Source organism: Bos javanicus, chromosome 18 (genome assembly GCF_032452875.1).
Source record: "Bos javanicus breed banteng chromosome 18, ARS-OSU_banteng_1.0, whole genome shotgun sequence".
NCBI lineage: Eukaryota > Metazoa > Chordata > Mammalia > Artiodactyla > Bovidae > Bos > Bos javanicus.
In genome coordinates, this window is record NC_083885.1 from 44,090,093 (window position 1) to 44,106,621 (window position 16,529).

General features: G+C 52.9%; 1 protein-coding gene across 2 annotated transcripts in view; it reads right to left on the minus strand.

The window, feature by feature from the left end:
• Positions 1-3,420, minus strand: part of PEPD (peptidase D) — a 119,477-nt gene extending 116,057 nt beyond the window's left edge. For both annotated transcript variants that reach the window (XM_061387914.1, XM_061387913.1), the window contains exon 1: positions 3,314-3,420. In XM_061387914.1, coding sequence (XP_061243898.1) covers positions 3,314-3,330 — 17 coding nt within the window. In that variant the 5' untranslated portion in view covers positions 3,331-3,420. The remainder of the gene's footprint in view (positions 1-3,313) is intronic.
• Between the last annotated feature and the right edge of the window lie 13,109 nt (positions 3,421-16,529).

Consider the following 16,529-nt stretch of genomic DNA (forward strand, 5'->3'; position numbering starts at 1 on the left):
ATCACAAGGCGGCTACGGGGCCCTAGAGACACACACTGAAGTAGTCCCTGGGCTTAAGGATGCCAGCAGAGGCATGAAGGGGAGCAACCCCTCACCTGACCACTATGGGCAGGCATGCAGATGCAGAAAAGCATCCTGCCAGCAGGGAAAAACTGGGATTCTCTGAAGTTCTGAGAAGGAAGCTTTGACTGGAGGTCCAAATCAGGGAGGCGGTGGGGGGAAGGAGATCAGGAAAGGCTTCTAGGAGGTACCACCTAAGCTGAGCCTGCAAGTATGAGAACAATATGTGAGAGGAGGAGGGCAGTCCAGGGCCAGCCAGCAGTGGGCAGAGGGAGGAGGAGAAAGGAAAAAGCCAGGAGGGGTACCGATACAGCAGCTCTGGCTAAAGCCGAGCAGTTTCAACTCTGTCCATGCAAAGCTTGACTCAAGGAGAAGACACCTTCCACCAAGTGTCCTGGGATGGAGGTGGGGGTGTGGAGGTGACTTCACAGCAGACCCTCTGGGGGCTGTGGAACCCTGTCTCAATCTTGAAGTCCTCGCCCAGGCTGGTAGGACAAAGCAGGATCAACCCTGAAACACTCCTCAGAGTAGCAGTTCAAGTTTCCAGTTGAACCTGAGATGCTAGCATAGGGCTTCCACTGCTCCCCAAATCACATGGAGCACAAAAATGCACCTCAGCCTCCTGGCCTCCCGGGGCCCAGGATCTGGAAGGACTCTTGTTGTTTAGTCGTTAAGTCGTGCTCAATTCTTTGAGACCCCATGGACTGTAGCCCACCAGGCTCCATGGGATTTCCCAGGCAAGAATACTGGAGTGGGTTGCTATTTCCTTCTCCAGGACATCTTCCCAGTGCAGGGAGCAAATCCACATCTCCTGCATTGGCAGGTGGATTCTTTACCACTGAGCCACCAGGGAAGCTCCATGTTCAGGGAGGACTCTATAGGCAACCAAATTCAACTCCTGGGGAGCCTGTGGCTATGACTCGGTGGCACGGTGCCTCATTATGCCTGATGCTCTGATATGCCCTGAGTATGTCTGGGGACCTTGAAGAACTATAATGACAGCAGTAAAGCCATTCTTCAAGGTCCCCAGACATACTAGGACACAGCTTTGCTGGAAACACACTCAAAGCCTCTTCCACCTAAGGAAGTTGCTGGGTTCCAAGTGTCCAGCAGGGCAACCAATACCAGCCTAGGGTGGTTCTTGCCAAGGAGGGCCTGTCAAGCTCTGGAAGCTACCTCTCAGGTCTCCCTGCCAATTACACACCTCTCCAAGACCTCTGTCAGTCGGTTTTTACTGCACATGGCCCAGAGAATCAGCTTTGCTATAAAGGCCTTCTCTCCAGGATTCAGCCAGCTTTAGGCTCATGCCCATCCAATCACCAGCCTGGCTCATTGTACCTTTGGTAGCACAGCAGACCTCAAACCAGCATGGAGCCCTGAACCCAAATGTAGCAACTGGAACTCCCTGTGACCACATGGTAGCCCAGATACAGTGGGAATAGAACCACATCTGGGTGGCCCGCACCTACTGCTCACTCTGCTGTTTAAGACAGGGTCACAGGCTGGGTTCAAGGATCTGACCCTGGATTCTGTGACATTCATGTGAGACTTAGCAAGCACAGTTATCTGCCTGAGGGGTACTCAAGGATTCCGTGACATTCATGTGAGACTTAGCAAGCACAGTTATCTGCCTGAGGGTTACTCAAAGACTAGCACAAATGCCATCCAGGGAGTGAAGCCCAGCCACACTCTCCCTTGAGCTCAGAACCCGTGCCCGTCCAAGGCACTCATCAAGACTAGAGGCAGACAGATGGATGACATATACCCAGGTGGCCTGTGAACGCCTAAGGGTAGGCCCAGTACACTTTCTGGAATACAGCAGGGGCCTATTATGTGTTTGATCTGTATGTCCTAAGCTCTCCCAACCTCGGGGGCCAACTAAGGGGGCCATTTTCTGTTGCCATTCTCCCTACCTTCCAAAGAGAGACACCCATTTAGTTCACCAGTTTCCCCATTCTGATCTCAGTTCTGGCCTAGCATCTAGGGCAATGCCTTCGCTCTATCTACCACACCCCTTTCCAGCCCCAGCATCTCCAGGCCCAGGTCTTGCCCTGAACTCACACATAGCTCAGAAGATAGTTATCTAAAAGGCAGATCTGAGCAGATTAAAACCCTTGGAATGTCCCAGTCCCTTAGGACAAAGTCTAGAAAAGCCAGCTAGGACACCATGCCCTCCAGCACAGGGACACACGCCATTGTCCCCTGTCCCTGGAACACTCTCAACCTTTGTTTGGAATGTTCCTTCATCTGGGACACTCCCCAATGCTTCAGTGGGCCCATCTGTCCACACTTTCTTCCACCAAGACAACTCACCATTCTTCTATTGGGCAGAATTTATGAGGCATGTGTGCAAGGCAAATGAGACCCAGGGGTGAAGGAGACAAAGGCCCTGATCTCACACTCTAAACGGAGAGAAGACAAGAACAGGTTCGTTGGTTTTTTTTGTTTTTTTTTTTAAGGTACTATATTATTTACCAAGTGGTGCTAAGAGTGGAGAAGGCAATGGCACCCCACTCCAGTACTCTTGCCTGGAAAATCCCATGGACGGAGGAGCCTGATGGGCTGTAGTCCATGGGGTCGCCAAGAGTCGGACACGACTGAGCTACTTCACTTTCACTTTTCACTTTCATGCATTGGAGAAGGAAATGGCAACCCACTTCAGTGTTCTTGCCTGGACAATCCCAGGGACGGGGGAGCCTGGTGGGCTGTCGTCTATGGGGTCACACAGAGTCGGACACGACTGAACTGACTTAGCAGCAGCAGCTAAGAGTGGGAAAGGTACTTCGAGAAGGCTTCTCTGAGGAGGTCCCATCTAGGCCCTGAAGGAAGAGTGGAATTGCCTAGCTAGGGGACAGGATTCCAAGGCCATCTCAAATGCTGCCTCTTCCCCGGATCCCCAGGTCCCCAGCACCCTGGCAACGCGGCCTTCCCATCGGAGTTCCGTGACTGAACGCGAGCGTGGATCCGAGACCCAACTCGGCCGTACAGTGGGGACACCACACACGCAGGTGGGGCCTGAGCGCCACGGCGGCCCTGAAGGCAATGGGCAGCGGCCAGGGAGGGGACTCGCAGCCAGACGCCCAGCGCTCGGAGGACCGACCCACGCGAAGAAGCGCGCTGCCCACGGCCATACTGCACGCCCGGCGGGTACGCGGCCTGGCAGCGCGGGGCTCTCACCCGCTGTCCAATCGGCAGGCCCAAGGCCCCCGCTCCGCGCCGCCGGCCAAGGGCCAGGGACAGCGGCAGCACTCACCCGGTGGCCGCCGCCATGCTTCCCCAGCTCCAGCGTCACGTGAAATGGGGCGTCAGCTGAGCCCGACCAGGTCCCATTTCAGGGGGGCGGGACTGGATGGGCGGGGCCAGGGCGGGGCTTGATGGGCGGGGCCGAGAGCCCCTGTCCAGTCCCCTCCGGCGAAGCGCTCCCCGCCGACCCGGAGGGGCGGAGCCCTGGAGGAGGTGGAGCCCTGGAGGAGGTGGAGAATCTGTCTGGTCGCCCGCAGGCGACGGGTGCGGCTGGGGTGCGGACAGAGAGGCCTTTTCAAAGTAGAAGCGGACATACCCAAGGCAGTGAATACCTTGATGCTGCCCTTGACTCGACGTCTCAGCCTGCCCAGGGGGAAAGACACCTTGAGAGAGGAGCCTCTGACCCAGTCTAGTAACGGGCAGAGGTGACAGTGGTTGGCTTAAGAAGGGAAATGGCTTGAGCAAAGGCCAGGGCAAATGAAGTAACCTAAAAGTTCAGTGTCCAGGAAAGAGGGGAGGTGCAGCCTCAGAGGTGAGCAAGGGTCAGATCTTGCACTGCCTTGAAAACGGGGCTGGGGAGTCAGATCTGTTGGGACCTTTCTAAGCTCACTCAACTGCTTGGTGGAGAAGAACCTGAAGGCAGGGCGGCCAGTGAGTAGGGATAGGGAGAAGTAGCCACAGGGAGAGCACAGTTCAGGATGGAGAATCTATCAGAGGGTCACCTCCCCCTCCACCCCGCCTTTGCCCTGCTGTGCACTCTTGTTGGGTGCAGGGTCCTCCAAAGAGTTGAGAAGTGGGGCAGGAAGGGGAATGGTGAGTAGATATTCCAAGTGTTGACTAAAGAAGATGTACAGTTGAGAGTTACAAGTTAAGTTTTATTTGGGACAAAATGAGGACTGCAGCCCGGGAGGCAGCGTCTCAGATAGCTCTGAGAGACTGTTCCAAAGCAGCAGTGGGGGAAGGTCAATATATAAGGTTTTGGTGAAGGGGGCATTCAATACCCTGAAGCACTCATTTTACTAAAGGGTTTTTGTTAGTCATGAGGATCTGATGTCACCATGAAGGGACTCAGTGCTTCTCTAAACAGGAGAAGATGCAAGAATTGAGATCATAAAAATCTGTTTCTAAAAACATCCAGCTATCTAAAGACGTATCCCACCAGATTCTCTGGAGCAAGGAGTGCCTCACTCCAACCTGAACTCCCTCAGGGGTTGTTGAAGGTCAACAGCTATGGCAGCGTGGGGTTCAATCTCCATGGAGGTAGATGGCAAATGCCTTTGTCGTTCAGTTGTTGGCAATGCTCTTGTTAAGTGCCAATTTGTAGTTGACACAAGGCAGCTCCCTACGCTGCTGGTACCTTAGAATAATAGTAACACTAACAGGTATGGAGCACTTACTATGCCCCAGTGCTTTGCAAATGTCAGTTTACTGAATACTCGCAATAGCCCTGTGAAGTAGGCTTTGTCCTTAATACCATTTTACAGATGAGGAAACTGAGGCTCAGAGAGATAAATAACTCACCCAAATTCACACAGGGGCTGAGTTCATGCAGACTTAGGAGTAAATCACGCCTCAGTAAAGGAAGGGGCTCAGGACTGGTGGGAAGGGGTACCCCTTGAGTCCTGGGCCACACGAGGTTGTGCAGATGTGGGTGGACAGGAGGATGGGCCCAGCACATGCCCACAGCCCCTAGCTATCTCACAGCTGGAAGTAGCTTCTGTCTGAAGACCTGGCATTTGGGGTGCCTCTTGTTTCTTTGTCAGGTCGAGGATGTGGGTCACTGTGGCTGAGCTAAAGAACCACCGGGGACTGTGAGACAGAGAAACAGCTGCTGTTTGCCCCCACAAAGCTGGGAAGAGAGCAGCCACTTAAATAGGTTCAGTTCAGTTCAGTTCAGTCGCTCAGTCATGTCCGACTCTTTGTGACCCCATGAATCACAGCACGCCAGGTCTCCCTGTCCATCACCAACTCCAGGAGTTCACTCAGACTCACGTCTATCGAGTCAGTGATGCCTTCCAGCCATCTCATCCTCTGTTGTCCCCTTCTCCTCCTGCCCCCAATCCCTCCCAGCATCAGAGTCTTTTCCAATGAGTCAACTCTTCACATGAGGTGGCCAAAGTACTGGAGTTTCAGCTTTAGCATCATTCCTTCCAAAGAAATCCCAGGGCTGATCTCCTTCAGAATGGACTGGTTGGATCTCCTTGCAGTCCAAGGGACTCTCAAGAATCTTCTCCAACACCACAGTTCAAAAGCATCAATTCTTTGGCATTCAGCCTTCTTCACAGTCCAACTCTCACATCCATACATGACCACAGGAAAAACCATAGCCTTGACTAGATGAACCTTTGTTGGCAAAGTAATGTCTCTACTTTTCAATATGCTATCTAGGTTGGTCATAACTTTCCTTCCAAGGAGTAAGCGTCTTTTAATTTCATGGCTGCAGTCGCCATCTGCAGTGATTTTGGAGCCCCTAAAAATAAAGTCTGCCACTGTTTCCCCATCTATTTCCCATGAAGTGATGGGACCGGATGCCATGATCTTCGTTTTCTGAATGTTGAGCTTTAAGCTAACTTTTTCACTCTCCACTTTCACTTTCATCAAGAGGCTTTTGAGTTCCTCTTCACTTTCTGCCATAAGGGTGGTGTCATCTGCATATCTGAGGTTATGGATATTTCTCCCGGCAATCTTGATTCCAGCTTGTGCTTAAATAGGTGGAGAGGGCAAATCAAAGCATAAACAGGGTGGGTGACTTGAAGCATGCCTGCTTCCAGTCCCAGCACCATCCCTGGTTTCCTCATCTGTCAGGTGGGAGCTAATGGTTCTTGCCTCATGGGGCTGCTGTTGGACTTCACAAGCAAACATCCAGTCACCTTCAGCCTGTGGCACAACTAAAATGGCCAAAGTCATATGGAAGACTGCGGCTCCTCCAGACAGCCCTCCCCACCTCCCTGACCCAGATAAAGCCAAGGAAACTTGATGGAAGGAAGGGACCCCCATCCTTCCTCCCGCCTCCCACTTCCTCCAGGCAGGACCCCAGAGAGGATCTATCTGCCCTCTTGTCCGTTTCCAGGGAGCTGAGCAGAGATGCAAGCGCCACACCCACTGCCCAGCCCAGCGCCCTGAGAATGTGGACTCCCCCACCCTCTTTTCCATTAAGCAGTTTTCTACCATCAGCTGGAGAAACTTGATTCTCTAATAAGAGACAGTTTTTAAAAACAACAAAGACTGAGCAGAATGAGCTTCTCATGCTCTTTTGTGGAAGGAAAACCTGCCCCGGAGCTAATCACCACCCCTCCACCTTTTCTTTTGACAGAAAATATGTCAGAATTAAGCCAGCTGCCAGCTCTGAGCGTTTATTAATATGAAGAAGAAGTAATTATCCTAAACAGTCACAAAATAATAGGGGGAGGGCACCTACTGACTGAGTGGAGTGCCCTTGTTTGCGGGCAGTGCTGGAGGGAGAGGGCTGCCCCTAATTCCTGCCCACCCATATCTGTCTGGATGGGGGGCTTGCCCTGCCAGTGAGCCTGGCACAGAGGGCTGCTCGCCACTGCTCACCCCTCCCCATCAGAGGCTCTGGCAGGGCTGCCCCCACTCCCACCCCTTCCTTATCAGGGCTCTGGCAGGGGCTCCAAGAGAAGCAGCCCTGAGAATGGGAGAAGATTGCATAGTTACTCATGCAGGGCCGACCCTGAACACTGCTGGGAGCCAGGAGGCAATTGGGGAAAGATTGATTTTAGAGGGTTGGAGCGAGAGTGTATAAATCAGCAAGGGAGAGCTCCAGCCAGCACTCTCAGGCCTCACGCAGCGTCCCCTCTGAGGTCACAGACCCTTGGCTGAAATAGTCATCCCTCGTTGTGACCTACAAGTGGCTGAGAGGTGTTTGCGCTCAGCCGGTCCGGTGGCCGGGGCATTGTGACTCTCGAGAAGTGCCCCGCCCCAGCCAGAGCCCACAAAGGAACTTGGCCCCAGGAAACCTTCTCCTTGGATCTCCCAGGGCTCCCTTTTTCCCTGTGAGAACATGTCCTGCCAGGTTTCCCTGCTCTGCCCACCCTGCTTAACCCAGGCACCATGCTCCTGCAGCTCCATGGACACTACTGAAAGCTGGCTGCCTGGAGATGGTTGGCCGGAGGTGGCCACTGGCCAGACTCTGACTCGGGGCCTCACAGGGGCATCCCTGGAAGAGCCAGGACCTGGGCGCGTTCCATCTTCTACTACATACTGAGGATGCTGGTCTGCCGGAAGGCTCTGTGTCACCACATTGGATGCTGGCTCTGCCCCTGCTATCAAGCTGTCCCACGTGCAGATCCTGGAGGTCTGGGAGCAGAGGAGGAAGAGGGGCCCCCAGCATTATCCCCAAGGAGCCCACCATCTGGGAGGGCCTAGAGCAGGGGGTATGTGATGAGTGGGGGTTTACTGAGGGCTTCTGAGCCGAAGAGCAGTGGGGTCTGAGTCCATGTCTGGGGCTGGAGGAGCTGGCAAGAGGCTCTGTGCCAGCTGTATGGGGGCACCAGCCTCAGAGGGTGACACCCCACACGGGGTGGCGTGTGAGGTTTCTGTGATTGTGTTTTTTCTGACAATGGAAGACGGGGCTCAGAAAACCAACAGTAAACAGACTGAACAGAAAGAAGAGAGGGTTGTGAGAAGGGGAGGCGGGGGTAGTGTAGTCTAACCCAACCTCTTCCCGAGTGGGGAAGGAAGGCGTGTGATGGAAATGAAATGCCCAGGAGGCCACCTCTCCATCACGGTTCTGGCAGATCCCAGCCCTCAGCCTCTGCAACGTCAGCAGCAGCAGCAGCCGTAGCTCTCCGACTCCGGGGGCCAGCCTGGCCTGCTGCCTCCTCCAGGCCACGCCACAACTGTCACCACCATCCCTCAGCCCCCCGAGGAGCCCCCACGCCACCTCACACTCCTCTTGCCCTCGCTGGTCCCGCCCAGCCCACCTGGGTATCCATCTTCCTGCAGAAAAGAGGCAGGCAGCAGCCCCGGGGGCCTTCCCTAGGAAGCCCCGTCACCGGCTCAGATGAAGTGGTCCCCTCTGTGTGCTCTGCCAGGGTCTACGAGGCAATTCAAGATGAGAAATGGAATGGTGCCTTCGGAAAGGCAAATCATTCCAACAGCACCTTAAAAACAGCGGAGGAAACAAGCTCTTTGTGTGTGTGTGTGTGTGTGTGTGTGTGTGTGTGTGAAAATGGGGGATATATTGTTTTTCACTGTTTGGAAGACTGTTTTCTCATCTTGAAATCACAAGCTGTTTTCTTCCAGAGAGACTTATAAATACATCCAATTATCAACACTCAATATAGGAAATAAAGTTCTGAAATGGTTTTCTTTTGCGCACGAGGAATGGGCTGGCCGAGTTGTGCAGGTGATAATTACTTTTATTTCTTAGGAGTCATATTGGTGCCTGGTGGCTGGTCTCTCCACCTTTTATTGCTTTCACCTTTATTGCATTTGCCATGTTGCGTGAGGCTATTCATTGGTGTAACTTTATTTACCACATTTCAAAATCTTGATAAAATGAACAAAATTCAGAGGTAGGAGTGTTGCGTCCCAGCGCAGGGAAATTGGTTTCTGTGGCTTGTGTCCTGGAGAGAAATCTCCTGGGGGGATGGGTTCTCCTTCTACCCAGCTGCAAGCTACTGAATCCTCTCTGACGTTCACAACTGCCTGTCTCCTGGGTTACTGTCAGGGAGTTGCTTTCAACTCTTCATGAAATCACCCACAGACCATGTCCCCAGTGGCCACCTAGCCTGTCCGCGCCACCTGCAGGACTGGAGTGACCTGTGACTGCTCACTCTCCTGACCTGACACCTGTCTACCCTTCCTTCTCAGTGCCTTGTCTCCCCCCGTCCCTCTCACCCTTCCCTTCCGGCAGCCCCTTCCCACTCCCCTCCTGTGACTGCCAAGTCTCCCAGGCTGGCTGGCTGCCTACCTCTTCGCAGTCTCTTCCCTTTTTAAGCTCCATGCTCATCAGGGTTCTTGGTAGCCAAGAGTCCCTGAGTCTGGCCAACCTCAAGTAGAGGAGGATGTGGCAGGGGGATGTCAGGAAACAATATGGAGGAGAGGCAGGTTCAGGAAACAGAAGGGGACCAGATAGGCTGGTAGCTAAGTGCACAGCCAGGCCACACCACACACTGCTGCCCCAAACTGTTACCACTACCCCTATTCTTGGACATCACCCTGGACTATCACAGCATCCTGGCTTCATTCTCTGCACAACCAAAGCTCTTTGAAGGCAAGGTGGCGGCTGATTGAGCCCAAGAGTCATGCCCACACTCTGGCCATCTTGTCCCTCTGGATTTCTGTGATGGGGAAGGAAGGGTTGAGTGCCTGGCATCTCATTGAGTCCCATTCTCCAAACAGGTGATGGTTAAAATGCTGGGAGATGTACATAAGTCCCTGTGACACACAGTACTGCAGGTCCCAATGGGCCGGCAGCCGCCCCCGAATAGTATCTGGAAAGGTTCAACTTGGACAGACTAGTCCTGAATGTTGCAGTTTAAAAGTCTAGAAGGCAGCAATTTTCATTTCAACACAACAGTGACTTTCTTGTTTCATGGTTTTTTTCTTTTTTCAGTTTACATGAGAGGATACATCATTTTTTCATTTCTTCAACTCTAAAGGCCTTAGCTGGTCCTGCCTCTGTAACATTGCCAAGCAAATATCCCCAAGCATGAACAGCCAGTTAGAAATTGTGCAGTGAAGAAAGAAAAGAAGTGCATGTGGACTTCAAAATCAGAAGCCTGGGTCCCCTGACTTCCCCATTTTGAGACGAAAAGGTGCTTTTGTTTAACAAGGCAATTCCAAGGGGCAGAGGAGGCCATGAACTCTGGGGCCCTTGGGGGACTATTTGCTGTGCTGTGCTTAGTCGCTAAGTCATGTCCGACTCTTTGCAACCCCATAGACTGTAGCCCAACAGGCTCCTCTGTCCATGGGGATTCTCCAGGCAAGAATACTGGAGTGTGTTGCCATGCCCTCCTTTAGAGAATCTTCCCAACCCAGGGATCGAACCCAGGTCTCCCGCATTATAGGCAGATTCTTTACCATCTGAGCCACTAGGGAAGCCCATGAATACTGGTGTGGGTAGCGTATCCCTTCTCCAGGGGATCTTCCCAACCCAGGAACCAAACCGGGGTCTCCTGCATTGCAGGCAGATTCTTTACCAGCTGAGCTACCAGGGAAGCCCGGGGGACAGTTTAGCACTAAACAAATGTGGCGGGGGTCACTTCTGATATTTATTGTGGTGCTTATTATCCAATAGCATGTATATAGAGATTGGGAATGTGGATGCAGAAGTCTAGGTTCCATTCCTGGCTTTCTTAAACTTGACTCACTATGTGGCACTGGGCAAGTTACCCAACTTCTCTGAGCCTCAGCTTCCTCCTCAATAAACTGTGGGTGATGGGTCTTAGCTCAGAAGATTGTTGAAGAGATTAGTTGGGTGATTCTACGAGACACTCGGCACAGTCCCCAACTCAGGATGGCTGTTGTCCTTATTTCAGTGGTCATGTGAGAAGTAGGGGCAACAGGAAAGCACCGGGACCCTGATCCTTAAGGCGTGAAGGTGGGCGAGATGCCCTATGAGGTCACTCTCAGCCCTGCCCACCTACAGAGCAACTTTGACACAAATGGCTGAGTCCATATCTGCAAGCCAAGGTGGTAAGCACTTACCCCTTCCAGAGGACTAGCTGGGTCCTGGGGCTGTCTGGCCATGGTGAGCCAGTCCTGGTCCCTGTATGTGAGCTGGCAGTCCAGCCAACACAGAGATGCTTAAGCGATGCAGGGAAATAGATGAGCAAGGAAGGCTGCAGAGAGGGTCTCCCTGGCTGGACCTGGGGTTTTTGGTCCCGCCTGTAGAGCCAGCAGGGCTCTGCCTGTAGGCCTGGATTTGCCTGTAGGGAAGAGGGGCTGCAAGGAGGTTTGTGAGAGGGGTTAGGAACACACAGTAGATTGCAAAATCGCCCTCAAATTCTCTTTGCTGCGTCCTCATCCTTGCTTAGTGATGCTTAGCCCCTCCCATCCAGAAGCAGAGTCTATTTCACCAGCCCTTGAATCTGGAGTGGCCACGTGACTTTGGATAATAAGACATCCGCAAAAGCTGGGGCCTCAGAAGGGGCTCACCCACTGGAGCCGAATCCTCCTGCCACTCTTGGGAGCCCCGCCACTGGGTGACAATGCCCTGGTCAGCCTGCCAGAATGTAAGATGCCCATTGGACAGCCTGCTGACCAGCAGACTCACAGGCGAGGCTGGCTTGGATTATCAGCTCCCGGCCAACCTGAGAACTGACTGTAGACCCATGAATGAGTCCAGCAGAAACCTGCTGAGCCGGACCCTGAATCCAGAATCTAACTGGCTGTTTGGAGCCTTTGCACTGGGTGGTTTGTGACCCTGGGTTATCACACAGGGCAGAGGGAGGGGAGCGTGGGACTCCCATCCCAGGGGGAGGCTGGGGACAGCTGCTGGAGGGGCTGTTTCCACACAGAGCTCTGGGAAGTGCAGGGTCCCAGCAGTACCCACTGTGGGGCCCTGGGGAGAAAGTGTGACCATCACCTCAGCCCTACCTGGAGCATAGTCTGGCTGCAGGGACCTCGGCACCCAGAGGTGGTCGCCGCACCATGTGGCTGCACCCCCCACATGGCTCTGTGGCTGCACGAGGCAGGCTGGGCAGTGGTGGTGCAGACAGGGGCACGCTGGTGGGGCTTCCTGGGCAACCGACTTAAAGCACAGGAAGTGGGAGGTCTCTGAGTTTCTGTAAGACTCTCTCTGAGGACCAGCCCCCCGCCCCCCGCAGCTGAGAAATGCCTAAAAGAGACTTTTAAGGGGGATGGAGGGCTCCTGTCATAGAGATCGTACTGGAACCAGTTCAATCCAAATGATTAAGTTGATGGAGCTTCTTGTGAGCCAAAAACAAGTGAGCCCGGCCTGGGAACTTGGCCAGCACTGTCACACCCCAAAGCAAGGCTAGTGTGGGGCGCATATAGCCTGGGGTTGTAGCTGGGTAGTCTGGAGGGGTAGCTGAGAGGTGACAGTCAGCAGGGAGTTCACCCCTAGATTAGCCTTGCTCACGTGTGCATACTTCAGTCATGTCTGACTCTTTGGAACCCTATAGACTGTACCCTGAAGCCCACCAGGTCCTCTGTCCTTGGGATTCTCCAGGTAAGAGTATGAAGTGTGTTGCTATGCCCTCCTCCAGGAGATCTTCCTAACCCAGGAATCGAACCCATGTCTCTTATGTCTCCTGCATTGGCAGGCGGATTCATTACCACTAGCGCACCTGGGAAGCCCCAGCTACCCTTGCTCAGACAGACCCAAACCTCTAGGGAGGTCGAGCACAGGACATGAGGTGAGCTCTGCTCTTTTCAAAGCAAAGCACCTTCTCACATGGATGAAAACCAGCCTCCTGCTGCAGAGACGCCTGCCTGCATCCAAGGCTCAGACGGTCCAAGCTGAACACCTGCCCCACTTCCAAGTGCTGGTCATTCTATCCAGAGTATCAGTTGAAAAGATTAACAGAGGGACTTCCCTGGTGGTCTAGTGGCTGAGACTCTGCACTCTCAATGCAAGGGCCCCTGAGTTCAATCCCTGCTCAGAGAACTAGATCCCACATACCACAACTAAGATCTCAAGTGCCTCAACTAAGACCTGGCACAGCCAAATAAATAAATAAAATTAAAAAAAAAAAAAAAAGACTAACAGATACCCAAGATGTTGCTACCACTGTGTTCAGTCTCAGACGGTGCGTAGCCGATGCCAAGTTCACCGGCAGCTTCAGGAGCCGGCAGGGGTCTCACTCGCTTCCTCATCCTGCGTGGACGTTCTGTTCAAACTGTCTTTGAGAAAATTACAATTTTATTTCCAGAGCTTGGAGATCAATATTTAGGGCTTGAAGGAGAATTTACTGAAAATCATCTCACAGTGGAAATGGTGGAGGCAGGAGCTTCTGCGCATGCGGCCCCTCCCAGACCACGAATCCACCCGGAGGGCCAGCTGCCCGCCCAGCCTGGGGCCTGTGCCAGCTTCCTCCCAGGGAGACTGGGCAGTGACCAGGGCAGCAGGGCTGGTCAGGGGCGGGCAGCAAGGCCTTCTTTAAGGGGGCCTGAGAGAAGAAACAACCTATTATCTACCCAGGACACCACCTCTGCTTAGAGGAGAAAGTGAAAGTGTTAACTGCTCAGTCATGTCTGACTCTGTGACTCCATGGACTGTAGCCCACAAGGCTCCTCTGTCCATGGAATTCTCCAGGCAAGAATACTGGAGTGGGTATTTCCTTCTCCAGGGAATCTTCCCGACCCAGGGTTTGAATCCAGGTCTCCTGCATTGCAGGTGAATTCTTTACCATCTGAGCCATCAGGGAGGCCCAAACTGGGCTGAGAAGAGCTCCCAGAATCTTTGCAGATGCTCCTTGAACCCATCTACAGAACTGGCTGTAGGGAGAACCAGTTTTAGTTTTGGGTCTGGTACCAACAGCAGACTGTCCCTTCTATCACCAAGGGCACTAGCTGTGTGAAGACTAAGACAACCCCCTTCTAAAGGGGTCCAAGTCCCCTGGGGAAGGCCCGCCCAGCACAGGACAGGCTCCAAGCTCTCTCACTGTGGTTGTTGGGGGCGGTGAAGGGTGGGGCAGACATGCAGCCCACCCCCCAGAGATCTGGATTTGGTGGGCTGAGGTGTGGCTCAGGCACGTGGACTTTTAATCAGCACTCCAATCACTGGTGGCTCGTGGCCAACTTGGGGCTTACTGTGTGGATGGTAACCCAAGGCAGCTCAGCCTCTCTTGTGCCCTCAGGTCACATGCACTCCTATGCCGGGCCTGTTCACTGCCTCTCCAGGGATGAGGCATGGGCACCCGGCATTGGTCCTGAGCTCATCACCTCCATCATCCACACATTTATTTCCTCCCTTCCCCTCGGTGAGGGCCCTTTCACACCCCACTTTCCCGTGAGGCCCCTCCTCCTGCCCTCCCCATGGCCCAGTCGGAAAAGCACAGTGGACTGGCCAAGGGACCCTCGGTGCCCATGGACACCCTGTTCCTGTTGCCTAAAGAACCTGTAACCCATCAAGTGTTCTAAGGCTGTGGGAAAATAAATCGGCAAACCTACTTTGGTGCTGTGTGCTGTGCTTAGTCAGTCAGTCGTGTTGATTCTTTAAGACCCCATGGACTATAGCATGCCAGACTCCTCTATCCATGAGGATTCTCCAGGTAAAAATACTGGAGTCGGTTGCCATGCCCTCCTCCAGGGGATCTTCCCAACCCAGGGATTGAAACCAGGTCTCCCGCATTGCAGGCGGATTCTTTACCATCTGAGCTACCAGGGAAGCCCTTTGCAAATAGCTATAACCTGCCCCTCTCCAAATTTAAAATAAAGCCTTCTGGGCTTCCCTGGTGGCTCAGTGGTAAAGAATCTTCCTGCATTCAGGAGACACGGGTTAGATCCTTGATCTAGAAAGACAACTACTGAGCCTGTGCTCTAGAGCCCGGGAACCACAACTGTTGAAGCCCTCATGCCCTAGAGCCGTGCTCCGTGACTAGAGAAGCCACCGCAGCGAGGAGCCCATGAACTGTAACCAAGAACAGCCCCCACTCTCTGCAACAAGGGAAAAGCCCACGCAGCAACAAAGACTCAGCACAGTCAAAAATAAACAAACAAAATTTTAAAAATAAATAAAGCCTTTTGACCTATAGTCACAATCCTCATTATCTACCCTAAAGAAATTCTGCCTCCTAAAAGGGAGAAGCCATAAACCAGCAAGCTCACTGAAGGATTATTTGTGATAGCGAAAAACTAGAAGCCGTCTGGCACGTTCAATCCACACGTGAACCCTTTTCCGCTCTCACGTTTGAGACGCATTAAGAGGAATGTCCTAGATCTACAGGTATCGACTTGGAAAAATCTCAACAGCATTTTGTTGAGTGAAAAGTTGAAGAACAGTGCATCCTGTGTTGTATCATTATGTTCACAAGCCTGTAAAACAATAGACAGTTCTGTGAATTCACTGCGGACATGTGTTTATCTTGTAAAAGTGTTTAAGAAGTCTGGAACAAGATACACCGGTGCTGTCTTCAGAGACAGCAGAAGGGGCTGTGAGGCAACTTGGAGGGGCTGTGCCTCTCTCCAACGGCCGAATTTTTTTTTTAAGGAGACTATATTCAGGCATTGGTGTCGTTAAAAAGTAGTAGGGACTTCCCTGGAGGTCCAGTGGTTAAGACTTTGCCTTTCAATACAGGGGGTCGAGGTTTGATCCCTGGTTGGGGAGCTGGGATCCCACATACTTCGCAGCCAGAAAATCAAAACATAAAACAGAAGCAATAGTGTCACAAACTCAATAAAACCTTTCAAAAAAAGGGGTGCACATTAAAAAAATCAAATACATAAAATCACTTTAAAAAAGAACATATCTTAGTTGTACTCTGTGGAGCTCCTTTGAAAACTGGGAGCTTGTTTTTAGGTGGGGCCACGCGTTCTGCTGGAGCTGCCCCCAAAACCCTCTGCAGCTCCTAGCCTGGTCCAACCCCACCTCCCAGTTCCTGGGGCCCCAGTCGCACAGTCAGACTCTGGCAGGGGAGACCAGTGGTTGGTTTGTGTTTTGCAGGAAGAGGTCTGGTTATTAATATTATTGATGAGGATCACAGACAGCACTCCAGAGCAGTGCTAGAGGACAGCTGGAAAGTTGGGGCCATTGGACAGGGGGACGACTCTGGTTCACAGGAGCCCAGACCCTATATGACCAACCTCATATCTCCACCCCGCAACATCCCAACTCCCATCCTTACCTCCGCACCTCTGCTTCTCCCCACTCCTGAACCCTGCTTCCCAACTTTCCAGCCCTAGAGCCCTGAGCCCTGACCCCCACCTCCACATAACCACCACGGCCTGATCCACAGTCCCCACAACACCTGCTCCCCAGGCCCTCCTCCCCTCCCCTGACCCATCTCCCCACCCTCCTGACCTACTGGCTCTTCCCAGAGCAGCAATCTCCCTGTTGTCCTTTCTATGCCCCAGTGAGAAAGGGGAGCCAGTCCATCCTCAATGGGGTGACTGCCAGGGAGAAAAATGTGGTGTTTCAGGCTTTAACTAATGAGGAAAGGACTATTTCCCCTCTCCCTCCCCAGAATTTGCAAGACAGTGCTCAGCCCCCTCCTCCCTTCTGATTTCTGTCTCCTGTGTGGTTTCCATGGATTCAGAGATTGCTCCTAGCACCTGAGCCCACAGTGAGAGGGAGG